At 46.5% G+C, this 19144-nt stretch overlaps 1 protein-coding gene across 6 annotated transcripts in view; it reads left to right on the plus strand.

Annotated features, from left to right (window-relative positions):
* Positions 1-4471: 4471 nt before the first annotated feature.
* Positions 4472-19144, plus strand: part of RNF130 (ring finger protein 130) — a 141288-nt gene continuing 126615 nt past the window's right edge. For all 6 annotated transcript variants that reach the window (XM_008274988.3, XM_008274990.4, XM_008274987.4 and 3 more), the window contains exon 1: positions 4472-5173. In XM_008274988.3, coding sequence (XP_008273210.1) covers positions 4723-5173 — 451 coding nt within the window. In that variant the 5' untranslated portion in view covers positions 4472-4722. The remainder of the gene's footprint in view (positions 5174-19144) is intronic.

Consider the following 19144-nt stretch of genomic DNA (forward strand, 5'->3'; position numbering starts at 1 on the left):
CAGGAATTGCGGCAAGTTCAGTATCTACATCAGGGAAGGAGAATCCTTGTGTGTGAACTGCAAAATGCTCATGAAAAATGAAATGAAAAGATGTTTCTTTTGGTGAAAAGTATTTGAAATCATACGTATGAGTGCATTTGTGTTATTGACAAGATACTTGCGTTCAGTACATTTCCTGGTGAATTCCTAGCACAAGATGCAAGACGTCTGGGGGTGGACATCTGCTGATTAAGAGTTGCTGGAGTTGTGGCTGTCACCTCAAAGTCTGAATTTCTGGGGAAAGATACAACCCAATCCCATGGAGCAACTTCACTAGCTCCCACTCCAAGAGCACAGTGTGGTGAGGGGCATCTTTAGGTGATTGGGAGCAGTGGAATTAAGGGTGGGATACGGAACCCAAGCAGCCACTGCTACTGTTTGAATATGGTTTGAATGTGCTCCCCACAAAGGTTCTGGGAGCTTGGTCCCCAGTGTGAGGATGCTCAGGTGTCCTAACTCTTAAGAGGTGGGGCTCAGTAGGAGGTGAATAGGTCATGGGGGCTCTGCCTTCATGAATATGTTAATGTTGATCTCTCAGAGGGGCTTGGGTCTCAAGGGAGCGAGCTTGTTCCCTCCGGGATGGGTTGGTGTAAGGAGTGACCTTGGCTCCTCCTCTCCCCACCTTCTGGCTCAAGCACCTGTCCCCTCTGCATGTGGCCATTTCCTTTTCTGCTTCTCTGCCACGTTGTGCCACGGCCAAGCGCATCCTTCTCAGGATGCCAACAACACGCTCTTGGGCCTCCATAGCTGGAGTTGAATAACGCTCTTTGCTTTGTAAGGTGCCCAGCTTCAGGTCTTTTCTTACAGCAACAGAAAATGGACTAAGTCATAAAATGGTTGAGGAAAAAATTCTTCAAATACAAGCCACAGTGTATTTGTCATTCATCACTGGACAGCAATAGCTGAGACGGGCTACTTCGCAAAGAGTGGCCGGACAGTTCCAGAACTGCAGTATCTGGGAGCCTCGGCCAGTGATGCCGTTCTCGGGGCACAGTCCCGAGCATGCGCAGAACCTCGCCGGGTGGAGCTGGGCTGCACAGATGTGTCTCTTCTTGTAAAGGCACCTGAGGGGCAGCGCCCTAACAATTCTATCCAATCCTAACCACTTCCCAAAGGCCCCACCTCCAAATACCACAGCCGGATTAAGTTTCCACCCAGTTAATATCTCACAACGGGAATTAAATTTCAACCCGTGAGGCCTTGGAGGACACTCAGACCACAGCCCAGCCGCAGCAGAGACAGCGTTTATAAAGAAATGGCAGCAATTGCTGGAGTCAAGCGGTGGGCACACCGTGCTTCATGATGCTCTTATTTCCTTTATTTGACAGCATTTGACAATGCTTTGGGATGACAGAAACCAATGTCCTGCGGAATTTTCTATCATATCGTGCCCTGGCGACAATGAGAGGCATAGGTCCTTCCTGCACGCTGTCAGATCCAAGTACTTTTAATTAACTCACACTTTGAACTTAAATAAATGTTTTAAGGGTAGCTTTGTCCAAAGAAGACATACAAATGGCCAATAAGTACTTGAAAAGATACTAACCATTAGGGAAATGCAAATCAAAACCACAATGAGCTACCTCCTTATGCTCTTGAGAATGGCTACTATTAAAAACAAAACAAAACAGAAATTAATGTGCTGGCAAGGACAGAAAGAGATGGGAACCCTTGGGAACTGCTGGTTGAAATGTTAAGTGGTGCAGCTGTTAAGCAAAGCAGTATGGTAGTTCCTATTCCTACAAAAATTAAAACAGAGAATTGCCATTTGATACTGCGAGTCCCCTTCTGAGTATATACGCAAGAGAATTGAAAGAAAGGTCTTGAAGCAATGTATGTACACTCATGTCCACCACAGCCTTATTCACAAAAACCACAGGTGGAAGCCACACGAGTGTCCCTGGATGGGAGAATGGATAAGCAAAATGTGGTTCATACATACAATGGGATGTAATTCAGCCTTAAATAGAAGGAAATTCTGGCACACGCTACAATACAGAAGAGCCGTTTTAGACATTTTACTAAGTGAAATAAACCATTCACAAAACAACAAATACCATACGATTCTGTCTACCTAAAGTGCCTAGAGTAGCCAAATTCATAGAAATTCACAAAAATAGTGGTTGTCAGGGACTGGGGATGTGGGGAAGGAGGTGTTTAATGGGTTCATGTCTTCAGTTTTGCAAAATGGAAAGTTCAAGGGATCAATGTTGATGATGCTTACATAACAACATGAATGTCCTCTATAGCTACAAAGGGTTCTTGTGGTAAAACTGATGCTACATGTATTTTACCACAATTTCTTTAAAAGATTTATTTGTTTATTTGAAAGGCAGAGTTACAGAGAGGCAAAGGCAGAGAGAGAGAGAGAGAGAGAGAGAGAGAGAGAGAGAGAGGTCTTCCATCTGCTGGTTCACTCCCCAGATGGCCGCAATGGCCGGAATTGAGCCAATCCAAAGCCAGGAACCAGGAGCTTCTTCCAGGTTTCCCACGGGGGTGTAGGGGCCCAAGGATTTGGGCCATTCTTCACTGCTTTTCCAGGCCATAGCAGAGAGCTGGATCAGAAGTGGAGCAGCTGAGACTCGAACCAGCACCCATATGGGATGCCAGCACTGCAGGCTTTATCCATTAATGCCAAAGTGCCTGCCTCCTTATCACAATTTTTATAAGGTAGCTTTGTAGTACTAGTATAAATAAAAATCCCTTTGTTCTAAAGAAAAGTCTTCCATAGAATTAAAAAAAATTACACCTCCAAATTAGAAAGTTACACTTCACCTCTAGATGCTGGGGTCTGCCGAGGGTGTACACAGAGATGTCGTGTAACCTTATTTACAGGGGAATTCAGCAAGTGCCAGAGAAGAACTCTGGAACTAACTTTCTCCTTGACAAACTCAGTGGGGCTGAAAGAAGGGTGCCAGGGCGCTGGCTTCTCCCCATCTGGTTTACATGGGGTGCTGTCTGTGGGCCACCATGATTGCTTCTCCTGCCGGCAGGCATGGCAAGCTCACACACTTGGCACACCCTTGTGAGGACAAGGGAGCACATTAGGCAAGAGCGGCAGGGCACGCTTAGGGAGAGGAGCAGAGCAAGGAGCCCCTAAGCAAGGAAGAGCTCCAAGCAGGTCCCAAATGTGGCCCTGGGTGGTATGGGCAAGGAACTCCAGGCCCTTGACCCCAAGGATTCCTTGTTCTGTAAGGCAGGCCCCGGTAGAGACAGGCCAGATCATAGCCTTCTTTAAATGCTGGCCCAGGGTGGGGGCACAACTGCTTTGGTCCTGGGATGGTACTTTCTGGAGAAAAATGAGTAAGTAAGTGCTACTCCAGAGGCCAGAGCATGGTCTAAGCAGGCCCAGGTAGGGGGAATGGAACGCCAGGAATCAGACGGGGGAATGGGCTGACAGGACTGCACCAAGGAGGGGCACCAGTGTGCGTCCCATGTTTTCCACCAGCCCTGCATTCACAGCCTCTTCCTGGAGGCAGTGGTTCGGTTTTCTTTCGGCAAGTGCCTGCCCTGCAGGATTCTTAGCACCGGTCCTCTGATAGGGGATGCCTGTGTCCCAGGGGGTGACTTAATCCACCAGCCCCAGAACAGAGCGCCCCATTAACAGACAACGTGTGTGTATCTCTGTGTGTGTGTGCGCACGTGTGTATGGAAGTGGGGGTGGTGTGAGCGTTTGGGAGGTTGAAGGTGGGTCTCAGTATCTGTCAGTTCAGCATCAGTGCATTCAACCAACCCTCGGAACCAAAATATTAAAAAGAAACTGCATCTGTGCTAGATATGGACGGTCATTTTTGCTTGTCATTATTCCATAACAATACCATATAGCAATTTTTATATAGCATTTACATTGTATGGGTATTAGAAATAACTCAGAGATTTCACATACGGGTTGGGAGTGTGTAGGTTATATGCAAATACTGCACCGTTTTACTGGAGGGAGCTGAGCAAGCAGGATTTGGGGGAGGGCATTGGGGGTTGTCCTAAAACCAAGCCCCTAGGGAAGACTGTCCATCTTATTCTCACCCGGGGCTCTCGCAGGTTTTCTTCTGGTCTCTGGAAGTCCTTCCAGACCATTCAGCTGCCCCTGCAGTTCCAGGTCTAGTAGGCGCCCACACTCAGTTTCACGCTCTCACCCATGATACTGATTACTCCACTTGCACAGTCAAATCTAATTTTTTATTTAAAAAAATTTAAAGCTTCAGCTTTCTTCTTGTGCATTCTGGCCTCGGATTTGTCCCCAAGCCTTGTAAGGCACCCAGGTTCCGGGCCCCAAGGCTACCGTGCCTGACGGACAAACTGGTTCAACGATGGCTCCATGGCGCCACGGCATCCTCCAGTCCGCGTGCGGGCGGGCGGGAGCGGACAAGGTCTGGCGCGCATGCGCGGGGGCGGGGCTGCGCCTCGGGCCTGCGCGTTGCCGCCAGACAGGCGGGGGCGGGGCGGAGAGGCGGCGGGCGCGCGCCAGAGGCGGTCGCGGGGCCAACCTGACTTTGTTCCCCCTTGTCCCTTCTTCGGGCGCACCCTCCTGGAGGCGCCCCTCCCCACCCCCGCCGCGTGCTCACAGGCGCTCCCTCCCGGCGAACCCGGCCCGTGGGCATGGGGGTAGTCCGCCCCCTCAGTCCTCGAGGGGCTCCGAGGAGCCCGCCGCGCGCTCCCTGACGTACTGTCCTCGCCGAAGAGTCCATGGGCGCGCCCTCGCAGGCCGGTCGCGGACGTGAGGGCGCTGGGCCGCGCGGCCGCGGAGCCGAGGAGAGCCGTTCTCGTGACCGGCGCCGCGCAGGCCGCGCGCGCGCGTCCCCGCCGCAACCCCGGCCGCGCCCGCCCCGCCTCTCGCCGCCGGCCCGGGAGCCCGGTCCGCGAGTGGCGGCGGCGGCGGCCGGAGGGACGATGAGCGGCACGGCGCGGGCGGGCCCGGCCCGGCTCGCCGCGCTCGCGCTGCTGACCTGCGGCCTGTGGCCGGCGCGGGCGGACAACGCGAGCCAGGAGTACTACACGGCGCTCATCAACGTGACGGTGCAGGAGCCCGGCCGCGGCGCCCCGCTCACGTTCCGCATCGACCGCGGGCGCTACGGGCTCGATTCGCCCAAGGCCGAGGTCCGCGGCCAGGTGCTGGCGCCGCTGCCTCTCCACGGAGGTGAGTGCCGGCCTGGGGAGAGGCCCAGCGGGCTGGGGGCCCGGACCCTGGTACCCGCGGTCCCCCTCGCGTCCGCTTGGGGTCCGGGTCTCCGTGGGCAGATCCCGGCCTTTTGGCGGGGCGTGGGGGAGGGATGAAGCTCCGAGGCATGATTGGGTTTTTCCCTTTCTTTGTGAAAAGCCTCAGAGCGTTCTTTTTCCGCCCGGTAGCTTGTTTACTGCAGGGCATTGAACTGCGAGTTTGCAGGGGCAGGCAGCGAGACAAAGGAGGTGGTGCAAGAGCGCAAAACTCCTTGGTGGTGGTGGTGGTGAGGTCTTAACCTGTGTTTCCCTGTGGCCAGGTCTGTCCCCCTCAGTCCCCCAAAGCGCGGACTTGGCGCTGCTTTGGCTCGCGAAGGATGGAGCCTTTTTCTAACGCACGCATCTGCCGTTTTACCCGCGTGCCCGGCGAGCAGGGGGTGGAAGAGGAAGATGGGCATCGTCCCTGTTGCTCTTGGCTCTTGCTCTGCCCTGGAGCCGTGCTGTAATTGCACGCCGGAACGTTTAACACCGCGCAGGACCCGCCCCAGGTGCAGCTGGTGGCCAAGTCCCGGTGCCATCCAGGGGGAAGGGGTGAAATGTTGAATTGTCTTGGAAGCCGTTTGGCTGGCCCTCCTAGTTCCCTATAAACGTGGGCTCTGCTGAACTATTTAGTGTGAAGTCTATTTGTTGAAGTGTCTGGGCGCTTTTTAAAGGCCGTATTTTGCACATCCTGGAGGGATTTTTCTGGTGGGTGGTCCGCTGGCAACTTTTGGAGAAATGTCCACTGGCTTCTTCACCCCCACCCCCACCGTCACCCTGAGAATACTGACAGGGGATTCAAAGCAAAAAACACTGCTTTTCATGTGAAGATGACCTGAAGTAGGCAGTCTAAATGAGGTGAGGGTGTTTGTTTTTATAGACTGAATGCTGGAGCATCGTGCCCCTCTGAGATCTGCGTGTGTATGTGTGTGTGTGTGTGCACCCGTGTGCGCTCTAAATTTCTGGAGGCTGTGGGGCTGGGAAGAAGAATCGAAGAATCGAGGAAAGCTTTTTTTTTTTTTTTTTTTTTTTTTTTTTTTTTTTTTTGTAGTCCCTCAGCTTGAAGTGGGCTTTTACAGTTCTTTATACACCAACAGGTAGATGCTTCCCGTGTGTTTCTCATCCCTACTTTGTTAAAAAATGGCTTTTAGGATCCCAGCTTGGCTACAGAAGCTCCCTTTGTCTCTGGTTCATTCAGTAAATGTTTGCGTGGTCTGTGCCAGTCTCTCGGGTTGGGGCACATAATGTTGCCAAACGGTGGCACTAACAATGGGAGCCTATTTTCTGGTGGGGAGAACCGTGAGGGTCACGTGGAAGGGAGGGAGGAAGAGGAAGAGGCAAGCTGTGGAGCAAGAGCTGGCCCCGCACAGTGTTTTGAAATCTGTGGTTTGTCTTTGGCGCTCGGTTCCCGTGGGCCCCACAAGGCCCTCGCTTTAAAATCTGCTCCACGGTTGTCCATGTGCTGAAACTACTCGTTGCCTTCCTGTCACCTTTCTGTCACCCCAGACAAAAGCCCCATCCTTGAGAGAGCTTGTTGTAGGCGCTCCACTAGGGCATGTGTGGACAAGGTTAGTCCACCCCTCTCACTGGAGAAGCACTGTGGACGCTTTGAAGATTCCTGGTCAGACCTGTGTTGAAGGTGTGTGGCATGACATGACACCTCCGAAGTGGTTCTGTCATGCCTCAGTACCTACCTCGTAAGGCTGTTGAGAGGTTTAAATGGTTCCTGAATTTCTTTTTTTTTTTTTTTAAGATTTATTTATTTACTTGAAGGGAAGAGTGACACAGAGAAAAGTGGAGGAGGGGATTGATTTTCCATCTGCTGGTACACTCCTCAAATGCCCACAGCAGCCAAGAGCTGTTAACCCGACTGAGTCTCTGAATTCATGGGGTTAGACATGGCAGCACTGAACCAGCCTGGGCAGTGTGAGAAGACTGAATGAGATCAGGTCCTCTAAATTTCTGCCTTCTCTCCCTTCCCTTGATTCTCTAGGGGAGACTCTCCATGCCTCATGAGATTGCTCCAGGTTTTCTCATGGTGTAGTGGTGGTGACCCCACAGGTAGTTTGAGTCTGGCTTTGTACCAAGGGGTCTTTGTTCTTGCAACCCAACAAATACTTATTTAAAATCCTTGGGGCTGGTGCTGTGGCATAACAGGTAAAGCCGCTGCCTGAAGTGCCGGCAGGCCATATGAGTGGCTGTTCAAGTCCCAGCTGCTCCACTTCTGATCCAACTCCCTGCTAATCTGCCAGGGAAAACAGTAGAAGACGGCACAACTTCTTGGGCCCCTGCACCCACGTGGCATACCCAGAAGAAGCTCCTGGCTCCTGGCTTCACATCGGCTCAGCTTCAGCCATTGCAGCCATTTAGGGAGTGAACTAGCAGATGGAAGATCTCTCTCTCTCTCTGTACCTCTCTAACTCTCTACCTCTCCACCTCTCACCTCTGCCTCTCTGTAACTGTACCTTTCAAATAAATAAATATTTTTAAAAATCCTACTATACGCCAAGCACCATTCAAGGCACTAGGGAGAAGGGGAGTAGCATCAGTGAACAAAACTGATAAAAATCTGTGTTTCTGAAGCTTTCATTCTGGTGAGATCTTTATAAGTTACTCTACCTATAAATTGTTTCTAAGTTGTGATTTATATGAGATATAAGACAGTCTTCTGCTTTTGCAGCAGGAGCTCAGGAATGTATTTAATGGAATGGAATAAATCTGTTAAAATTATTCATGCCTAAGAAAATTATATAAAATTGGAATAATATTTAGTTATTTTCCATTATAATTTTGATTTAGTGAATTTCAGAATCTCTATATTTTTAGGAAAAAAGTGTTCTATTCTTTGTGACCTCCGTGCTCTTACAGTTTTGATTTTAAGGGAATTCTTGACATGTTTATTGAGGACTTAATGTTTTTGACAGTAAGTAGAGTGATGTTCAAATTAAGCATATATGAAAATATATATATACCAGTTATCTAAATTCCTGGCTCAAAACCAGATGTGGGCAATAGATGTGAAATTCATGAAAATTCCTGTGAGGGTTAAATGTTGGATAGAAATGAATATATAGAGAAAAGAATTTTACCATTTTCCCTAGAACTCAACATGGCTCATTTTAAATCTGTGGCTTGACTGTAGGATTAGGAACTCTTTCTGTTGTTTTACAGTGCCGCTGTCAGTCTGGCGTGAGTAACTTACTAAGATTTATTTGTCCTCTAGCTTTAAGGGACAGACTGGCAATTTTTTTCTTAGGATCTTTGGTATCTTAAAAGTATATTTTGCAAAATGTTGTATTTTGTTAAATATTTCATTAACAAGTGTTGTACTTTGAACATATGTTTTTTGTCAGTAGATTGCCTTGGTGAGTTAAGAGTCATCTCTTTGGATCTGACAAATTTTGTATTTTAAGTAGTAATTCATTTTTAGAGTCCTTATTTATGCACAGACCACATTGCTGTGTTGCTCCTCACTCAAACAGTAAGCTTTAAACTAGGAACAAATCTTGTAATACCTTTGCAGAGCAGTCTGACATGGCTCCTGCCCACTGTGGCATACACACTGTAAATGTGCTTTCTGTGTGTGCACACTGACTTTTTGTTTGAGCCCAGGATGGGGGCTGGGAGAGGAGCAAGTCCATGTTGATGATGTAATTATGCATGCAGATGTGCTGGTGGGAAGAATTTGTTATCAGCCACTTTTTGCTTTGCATACAAAATTTCAGAATTGGATGTTAGAGCCTTAGGGAACAATTTTACAGTGATAGGTCTTTGTGGCTATCTTGCTGACTGTAGTGATGCAATGAAATTTTTACGAATGAGTGCTGGGTTTTTATGTTTTACAAAAGTGGTTCTATTGGATGGATCCTTTTGAGAACCTAAAATTGGTTTCTCAAACCAATTTCTCAAATTCTCATAAACAGTGAAAGAGGTTGATATGGAAACAGGAATTTGGGTGAAAGGAGGCAGAGTCATGTAATTTATAATTGATAGGGGCAAAGGCAGGGGCTACTGGACATACAGATTTCAGAATATTCAGAGAAAACTGCGTTGGATCCTGAGTGTGCAGAAGGGAATGAGAAGGAGATGGAGGGTCGAAAACCCAATTTTGGCATAAATCAAGTAACCAGGCAAAAAGATAAAGGAAATACATTTACAATAAATTATATTGAACTCCACATCTTAGAAAATGCTTTTACATGCTGTGTTTTTCCTTCATTTTGGGATGATTTCTAATAGGCTATAAATATTAAAATATTTTTTAAAAACCGTTTGACCTTCCCACCAAATCCCTGTCCAGCTGCCGTCCCAAGCCCCTGAGGAGGGCTGCCTGCACCTGCTGCCTCCTGCTGTTCTCCACATTGAAGACTTTTGATCCTTGTGCCAGTGGTTTTGATAAAGACATCGCATATTTAACTGGTACATTGAATGACAGGGTCAGAATTCCTAAGATCTCAGGATGCAAAATGATGGGCTAAAGCTACCCAAGCTAAGAAAAAGATTGCTAGGAATGAATGCACAGTCCTGATTGGAGTTAATCACCTGACCGGGAATAGTTGAGGGAAGATGAGGCTCACGTGCTCATCCTGTGGCCAGACCTGTGAGTCTGCCTCTGCACAGCACCTGGGCATCTGCCAGGGCATCAGGATTCCACTTCATAGAGGCCCCACGGAACTCCAGCTTACCTTAGTTATGAACAAACTATGGAGCCTCAGTTTGAATGTTAGAAAAGGGAAACACTTCACTGGAAGAAGGATGATGAGACAGATAGCTTCCAAGGCCCCTCCCACCTCGAACAGGGTGCAGCTGTACTGTAGTAAGATGAGTCTTTTAAACAAGCTTGCTAGTGTGTACTCATTAAGGATGGTGATGTGCTTTTCAAACCAATCTCTTAGGACAGGTGGGAGTATGTGTGTGTCCATCCACATTTACTCATACATGCATATATGCAGCAGAGAAAGTGTTAATTTAAACATCATCAGCACTACTTTTGTGAGATTACCCTTTTGATTAAACAATTAAAAATTTTTGCAATATATCAAATCATTGTCTTTTCTAAATAGTTTGAATTTTGACAACAGTCAAGTTATTTAGCAGTACTTATGGTGGTTAAAGTGTCTGTCCGTGCACATGACGAAAGTTGTTTGTTTTTTTTTTACAAGAGAGGGGGTAGGCATTTAGTCTAGACACCCGCACTCATATCAATCAGAGTACCTTCATTCAGTCCCTGGCTGCTGACTCTAGCCTTCTGCTAATATGGACCCTGGGAGGCAGCAGTAGTGGCTCAAGTAATTGAATTCCTGCTACCCAAGTAGGAGACACGGGTTGAGTTCTTGTCTCCTACCTTCAGCTCAGGCCCAGTCCTGCCTTTGTGGGCATTTGAGGAGTGAACCAGCAGATGGGAGTTTGCTGTGTCTCTCAAATAAATAAATAAAACTTTTGAAGAAGAGAGAGAGAATCTGTAAGGGAAACTTATTTTAGATATGTTTGTTAACTGTTCCTTTACATAGTTCTCAGAGGAAATCCAGTATTAGTCTAGTGTTCAGGACCAGTTCTGTTCAACAGTCTTGACTTATTTTACAAAAAGAAACTATTCAAGTTTCTCGGGACCATCTACATTTGTCTGTTTTATCATTTTTAAGTATCTTATGCACTAGGCATTCATTATTTTCCATAAATTGTAGTTCTTTACTGTTGGAGGCAATGTTGAATAAAAAAGAGAGCCCTACAGAAGTGCAACAAAATAAATCACAAAGTACTTAATAAGCACCTATCATGTTACACAGATCCTGTGATGTATGCAGAAGACATGGTATGTTGTTCCTGCCGGCAAGAACTTGGTCATTTTGTTGACGAGATAGCCCTGTTGGACAGTGCAGCCAAGACATGCTCTGTAAGAGACCTTGCAGGCATCTACAACTTGCAGACTTGGTTCTAAAGCAGGGGTCTGTAAAGCATAGCCCAGGGGCCAGCAACCTTTTACTGTAAGCAGAGGTTCATTGTACATTTGTTTAGTGTTGTCTGTAGTGATTTTCAGGCTAGTCCAGTGGAGTTGAGTGGTTGGAACAAGAGCCTACAGGGCCTACAGCTTAAAATGTTTACTCTCTAGCCCTTTAAGAAAAAGTTCACTGATCTCTCTTCTGAATGTTCATTTATATGTTATTTTTTTTATCTTAAATATTATTTAATGGATGAAGATCTGGTTTCTAAATTGTCCCAGATTGTGAGCCCCTGGAAGTTAAAGATAGTGGTGTGTGTTTTAACCAAGCACTGAAGACTGTTCCTGGACTAGTGAGCCCCTGGAGTGTAGGATTGCATTTACTTTTGGGTGTGGTCTGGTAGTGGAACCGGTGGTAGGCATTGTAGTAATCTGTGTATTGGGGGTGCGATGGTGAACATGCTGTGGAGCTTCTGTTACCGTGAAAGATCGTAAACAAAAAGTTATTTGGACTTATAGTCTAGAAAAGTTTCATTGAAAGTGTGGGATTTGAACCCAAACTTAAGAACTTTTGCTTTTTGTTATCATGGAGGATCAGGGCTTGTTCACTGGCCCACCTTAGCTAATGAAACCCAGACACAGTTATGAAACAGTAGAGCTAGGTCAGTGAAGAGAGTTAAATAAGGGAGCTTATCACTGCCCCAGCTTACTACCTAGAGAGAGTTTCCAGGCTGCAATGCAAGGAGGGGCAGATTCAGGCAGGTAGTCTGCCGAGTTGAAGAGATAGTGACCGGGATGAGATTCTAGTGAGAAGGAAGTTGGCAGAGGCCAGCTCAGCATCACTGTGCAGGGGCCACTCGTGTCTTTGGTTCAGCAATGAACTGCACATTTTGTGAAGAACTGCCAGAAGTTAGCAGGTGGGATAATCCAGAATTCACACAAGGCTGGGAATAGTCCTATTCTCGTAATCAGTAGAGTGGGGGACTTCCTAATGTATTGTGTGAAGTGAGGCCAGGCTGGCCTAGGAAAAGCCTATTTTGTGGACCTTTCTAACAAAGCTTACATGCAAACTTTAGTAGAATCTGACTGATTTCTGAGTAACTTTATGGTCCCAGAACAAAGTCCAACAATATGTAAAGGAATACATCAAAATCCAGCTCCCAAAGACATGAAAGCCAAGACTAGGATCTAGTTAAAAATTACCAGTCATGCAAAAAGCAGAAAATAATCACTAGAAAAAGACACAGATAATGGAAATGCAGATGAGGATGTTTAAGAAGCTCTTATAAATACATATACTTAGTATGTTCAAGGAGGTGAGTGGGAACACGAACATCAGGAGGAAAAATGGATGAAAGAGCCATTTCAGCAGTGAAATCAGTCTTGAAAAATGTGTAGGATTGTATTAACAGAAAAAAGGTTAAAAAGTGCAAGTGATTATTTTCTTTATTAGATTTATTTTATTTATTTGAAAGGCAGAGTGCAAGAGAGTGAGCGAGAGCTCTTTTATCCACTGGTTCACTCCCCAAATGGCCACAAAAGCCAGGGCTGAGCCAGGCCATAGCCGGGAGCCGGGAATTCCATCCAGGTAGAAGGGACCCAAGTACTTGAACCATCTTCCACTGCTTTCCCAAGCACTTTAGCAGGGAACTGGGCCTGAAGCAGAGCAGCCAGGATTCGAACTAGTATTCTAATAGGGCTGCATATCACTAGCAGTGACTTAACCTGCTGTGCCACAATGCCAGCCTGAGAGACTGTGTCTTGCTTTGGTGCTTTGTTTATCCCTGGCAGGAATGTAGCTGATATACATGAGGTTCATACCAAGGACCAAGAGTGGAGTTAAGTACTTTACCTGGGTATGTTCCATCCTTGTGGCTCTGGGTGGTATGTTATCCTGTTTGTGGCTGGGGAATTCAAGGCACTCCAGGCTCAAATTAAGTGCCTTTTCTATAAAGCACTTAACAAAATGGGAAATTATGTATGTACTTTCTTGATTTCTGAGGGCAGGATCCTCTCTTGTGTGCACTCTTGTATATTCAGTAATCACTGTGGTACTGGAATGTAGTAGGGTGGTGCTGAGTAACTGGTGTTGGGCAGATTAGAGTGAAGCTGGGTGTCCATTGGGATTCAGCAAATCTGGGACTCGATATGGTCCATCCAAACGTACCGCCCATACCAGCCACTTCTTCGTACTGCCTGCCAAGAGGGTTTAATAAATTGTGATCTATCCACTCAGAGGAACATTATGCAGACATAAAGGGGATTGCCATAACAGCTGTGTTTATGCTACCAAAGTAAATACGAGGCATTTGAACCATGACTGTGTTAAATTTGCTTATAGTGGACAAGAACTCAAAGTAATTAGTGTGAAAATAAAAATGGTAATGTTGCATTGATTAGATCATTAGTGACATTTCTCTGTTATAAGCACTATTGTTAATTTTCACTACAAAGGGAAAAGTCTTCCTACTGGAAAAAGGGGGGGAAAGTCGTATTCTCTAAAGGGGATATCCAGAAACAAGTAAGTTCTCAACAGGTTGGTTGGTTGGTTGGTTGGTAGTTTATTCCCTAGCTTCAAGAATGGAATGAATTCCAAGCATTGATAGAATGAGTGGGGAAGAAGAAGGTCCTGGGAATATGTTGAAAATCGCATGTTTTTCTCTATAAAAACAAGAGGAACTCTACAGGTCCAGACTACCTGGTCAGAATGTGAAGCAAGCTAAAAAGGTGGCAGGATTTTAAGCAGTTAGTGAATCCTAGAGAAGGAGTGAATCCTAGCACAGACTAAACTTCTGTAATTTTTAAGCAAATATGTTTGTGATGCGAGGTGAGGGCAGGGTTCCCATCCTCTAGTTCACTCACCAAATCCCTACAATGGCCAGGGCTGGGCTGGGCTGGGGCATGGGAAGAACTGGGAGCCAGGAACTCATTGTGGGTGGCAGAGACCCCACTGTTTGAGCCATTACTGCTGCATCTAACAGGGTCTGCAGTAGCAGGGTCTGGAGCCATGTACTTGATGTGGGACTTGGGATTGTTAAGCTCCTGATAGTTTAACAGCTACACTTAATGCCTGCCCAATCTGGACTAATACTTATATAATGGTAATGGTAATACTTTTATTTGTTATTTAGGTTTTCACTGTTTAAATCTGTAGTTTAAGGGGCCAGCACCATGGCTCACTTGGTTAATCCTCCACCCGCAGTGCCAGCATCCCTTATGGGCTCCGGGTTCTAGTCCCAGTTGCTCCTCTTCCAGTCCAGCTCTCTGCTGTGGCCTGGGAGGGCAGTGGAGGATGGCCCAGGTGCCTGGGCCCCTGTACCCATATGGGAGACCAGGAGCAAGTGCCTGGCTCCTGGCTTCGGATTGGCACGGCGCCGACCATAGCGGCCATTTAGGGGGTGAACCAATGGAAGGAAAACCTTTCTGTCTCTCTCACTGTCTATAACTCTACCTGTCAAATAAAAAAAAAAAATCTGTAGTTTAAGCCTGGAATACTTGGTTGTAGAACAGAAAATAATTTTTTTGGAAGATATATTTATTTGAAAGAGTTAAAGACAGAGATAAATATCTTCCGTCTACCGGTTCATTCCCCAGATGGTCGCAACTGCCAGAGCTGAGCCAGGCCAAAGCTAGGAGCCAGGAGCTTCATCTGTGTCTCCCAAATGAGTGGCAGGGGTCCGACCACTTGGGCCATTTTGCCTGCTTTTCCCAGGTCATTAGCAAGGAGCTGGATCTAAAGCAGAGCAGCTGGCATGCAAACTGGTGCTCATAGAGATGCCAGCATTACTGGCAGTGGCTTTACCTGCTATACCACAATGCTGGCTCCAGAAAGTAAATTTTTTTAAGATTATTTATTTACTTGAACGGCAGAGTGACAGAGAGAGATAATCCATTCCCTGGTTCACTCCTCAAATGCCCACAAGAGCCATGGCTGGGACAGCTTGAAGCTAGGAGTCAGATACCCTGTCTGGGTCTCCTACATGGGTGGCCGGAACTCAAGTACTTGGTGCATTATCTGCTGCCCCCCAGGCATATTAGCAGGGAGTTGGATCAGAAGTAGAGGTAGGACTCGATCTCAGGCACTGATATAACATGCAGGCATCCCAAGCAGCAGCTTAACCCACTGCACCACAATGCCCACCCCAGAAAGTAAATTTTATCAACCTTGAGAATATACAAATATAGATGACAAAGGTAGAGAAATGGAAGAGAGAAAACAAATGTTAAGGATTGGTGAGGGTGCCATTATATATATCTTACAGGGTAGGTGTTTAGTCTGTAGTTGCAGAAGTGAGAAAGGTATGAACTGAAGACAGGCCACTGAAGAACTAATGGGCTACTTAGAAGTGCTGCACTGGGACTGGACAGGTATGTGTCATTGTAGGCCATTGGGCAGATTGGCTCTTCTACATCTGTGTGTACAGTGAGATTCCTGCCCTTTCCCCTTTGCTCACTACAACTCAGTCTGCTCCCTATTTTTTCTCTCTTTTTACCGCAGACACTTGAGCTCAACTCTAGTAGACATACTATGGAATCTCACATTCTGTAGAAACAAAGCAGTATGTCAGGAGCTCTCCTGCTTAGACTGTGAAATCAGGAAATGCTACCATTAAATTCATAAATAGATGTACATGTGTGGGTCTAAAATAATTTGTTGTGTGGGATGGGGATTTGGTGCTTGAAACACACACATCCCATATCAGAGTACCTGAGTTCAAGTCCCAGCTCCTCCACTTCCTGTACAGCTTCCTGCTGATGGGCACCCTGGGAGGCAGCAGATGATGACGGTCATGTACTTTGGTTCCTGCCACTCATGTGGGAAACCCAGTTTGAGTTCCAGGCTCCTGGCTTTGGCCTGGCTCAGCATTGGCTATTTGGGCAGTAAATCAGAGATGGAAAATTTCCTCTCTCTCTCTATCTCTCTCTCTCTCATTCTCGTTCTCTCTTTCTCCCTTTCAAATAAAAATGAAAATAAATAAAATGAAAATAATTTATTGTGGAGGTTCCCACCTTGCCAGGTTTAAGGTGTTTTTGCTGTTTTCGTGAGCTAGTATGATTCTGCCCCTCATTAGATAAAGTGGTGTATCTTTCAGTCACCTCCCGGCTTCTCACTTCTCTCCTTACCCAATAACAGGATCCTCCTGATGAGCCCCACTAGCCTTCAGTCTTGCATCACACCGTGTGCCTTTCACCTTCTTCATGTCTCTTGTAACCAAACAGCTGAGTGATACAGGGGAGATCTTAGAATCCAGCTGCCTGAGGTTTGAGATCATAAATTAAAATTTTAAAAAAGGACACTTAATGAGTACCCTTTCTTGTAAAGAAGTAAGACAGCACTCTGGGAGTTTTACTCTCCACATACCTCCTAGTACCTCCTCCTGCATCTTTATTTTTAGCCCAGACCAATCCTCTGAGCCCTAGATTTGTACATCTAACTGCTTGGTATTTGATATGTTTATTTTAATGTCTCAAGGCCATTTCCAAATTGATAAGACTCTAATGGAGCTTTGATTCTCCCCCTCCTTTCAATCCACTGTCCTGTTCCCCTGTCTCGCCATCTCAATAAATGACATTGCTGTCTGCTTGCCAGTATTTAAACAAACTGCGGAGTTGTCTTCCTTCTTGGCCCCACGTTTCATCCACATCTGGTCTGCCTTCAGAAGGTAGCATGTCTGTCTGTTGGTTGCCATTTTCATCCAGGCTGTTGTCCTCTCTTACTCCATCTTTCTTTGTCTCTCTGCTTCTTCTCTTAACTTCTGTTAATTTTCCCCCTGACACTGCCAAAATAATTGCAAAGGTTCACCTAGTCATGTCACCACTTGTGCAGACCCCTGCAATGGCTTCTCATCATCCTTGGGATGGAAACCTGGACTCTCTACTGTGGTATGTAAGGCGCCCACTGTGTGGTCTGGCCCAGTCCTTCCTCAGGCCTTCTCACCCTTGCTCTCCTGAACACATTTTGGCATTCTTTTGGTTCCCAGGGCTTCTCAGATTTCTTTACATTGGGTACCTCTGGCTGGCATCCCCTGTCTTCTACCCTGTGCTCCCATATTCTGCCTTTGCTGTGAGTGGCATTTCACACTTTGTTGGTTCTATGTAATGGCCAGGTACAGGAGCAGATTGGGGACATGGGAAATGCATCACAGAGTCTTAGAGCCCAGTGGCTGTCCTAAGCTTGCTATGGTCTGAAAGTTGGTTTCCCCTCCAATTCTTATGTCCGATGTGATGATAATAAAAAGTGGGACCTCTAGGGTTGGTTAGGTCGTGAGGGCAGAGGCCTCGTTAGTGCCCTTATGGAAGAGGCTGGAGAGAGTGTTTGCCCTTTTGCATCACATAAGGACACACAGAAGACATCTTTGAAGCAGAGAGCCAACACTGCCTTGACACCAGGTCTGCTGGTGCCTTGATGTAAGGCTTCCTGGCCTGTAGAACTAGGAGCAATACATTCATGCTGTAAGTTGCTCAGTCTAAGATAATCTGTTACAGCAGCCTGGATAGACTAAGACATGGGTTGGATTACATCCCACAAAAATTTATATCCACCAAACCTCACAGTGTGACCTCATTTGGAAATAGAATCTTGGCAGATGTAATTCGTTAAGGGTCAAAATGAGATCATGCTAGCATAGAAGTGGGCCCTAACCCAGTGACTAGTGAGTGTCCCTATAAAAGAGGAGAAGCTGCAGAGACCCACAAAACTGGGGCTGCAGGGAGAAGGAGGTGGACAGAAGTGAGTGATTCTGCCCAAGCCACGAGGCACAGAGACAGTCACCAGGGGTGAAGGGGTTCTTGGACAGTTTCTATCTGAGAGCCTCCAGAAGGAATGGACCTTGCCCACACCATGATACAGATTTCTGGCTTCCAGGGCTGCAGAACAATGCATTTCTTTTGTTTTCAACCTTATGTTTTATAGTTTACTATGGTAGCCAAGAGAAATTAATAAAGAATAAAAAGGGAAACCCAAACTTGAACACATTGTCTCAGGCTTGAACTCACCAGTGCAGAGGAGAGTGAACTGTTCCCTGAAGTCCTGTAAGTTTTCTGTAATCCTAATCACTGCCTCATCCTGAGCTGACTGTTGAGCAACCCTTTCTCATGGAGACTGCACCTAAGCCATACACTTCTATCTTTGCTGGATTCAGCCAGTCCATTCAGTCGTTTGAGCTGTTTTTCAATGTTTCTAGCAGCTTTGTGTCACTAGTGAACATACTGTGTATCTTCTACGTTTAATCTTCTGGGGTTATAGATTCCCTTAAAGACTTTGATGAAATCTGTGGGCATTTCTGCAGAAAAATGCCTACTCACGTAGATGTATAGAAAACTTTTACTAAGGCTTAGGATGTTCAGTGGCTTCTTAAAGCCCCAAATGGCCCATGAACCCTGTGCTAAAAATCCCTCTTTAGTGTGCTGCTAAAAACCTTCTGGGATGGTTGACAAAATTCCATTCATCGATACTCTTGGGGGTGAGTATTTCACAGTTCTTGAATTCACTTAATTGACTGCATTTAGCATATCTTAACGATATCACAAATAATATAATCATATATTTTGGTTGGGGGGGGGGGTGGGAGTGGGAATCTTATTTACTCTGTCCTGATCAGTTAGGCCAGGAACACGGCAAGAAAGGGAAAAAAGTGACTTCTGTGGTGTAACCTCCCAGTGGATTAGGACAACACAAATTTAATTTTCCTTCACTTCTGGAGGTCAGAAGTCTGAATGGGTCGCACTGGGCTGAAATCAAGGTGTGGGTGAGGCTGCGTTGCCTGCCAGCAAGCCCCCCAGGACCATCCAGTCCCTGCCCTTTCCAGCTATCCTTGGCAGGTGGCTCCTGCCTTCACCGTCAGGTCTCTGATTCTGATCTTCCCTGTCTTCCACATTTATAAGACTCTTATGATTATGTTGGTCCCAGCCAGATAACTCAAGATAAATCTGGTAAAGTCAGTTCATTATCAGCCTGACTTTTTGATCTCCCCT

This window comes from Oryctolagus cuniculus, chromosome 6 (genome assembly GCF_964237555.1).
Source record: "Oryctolagus cuniculus chromosome 6, mOryCun1.1, whole genome shotgun sequence".
In the NCBI taxonomy this organism is placed as follows: domain Eukaryota; kingdom Metazoa; phylum Chordata; class Mammalia; order Lagomorpha; family Leporidae; genus Oryctolagus; species Oryctolagus cuniculus.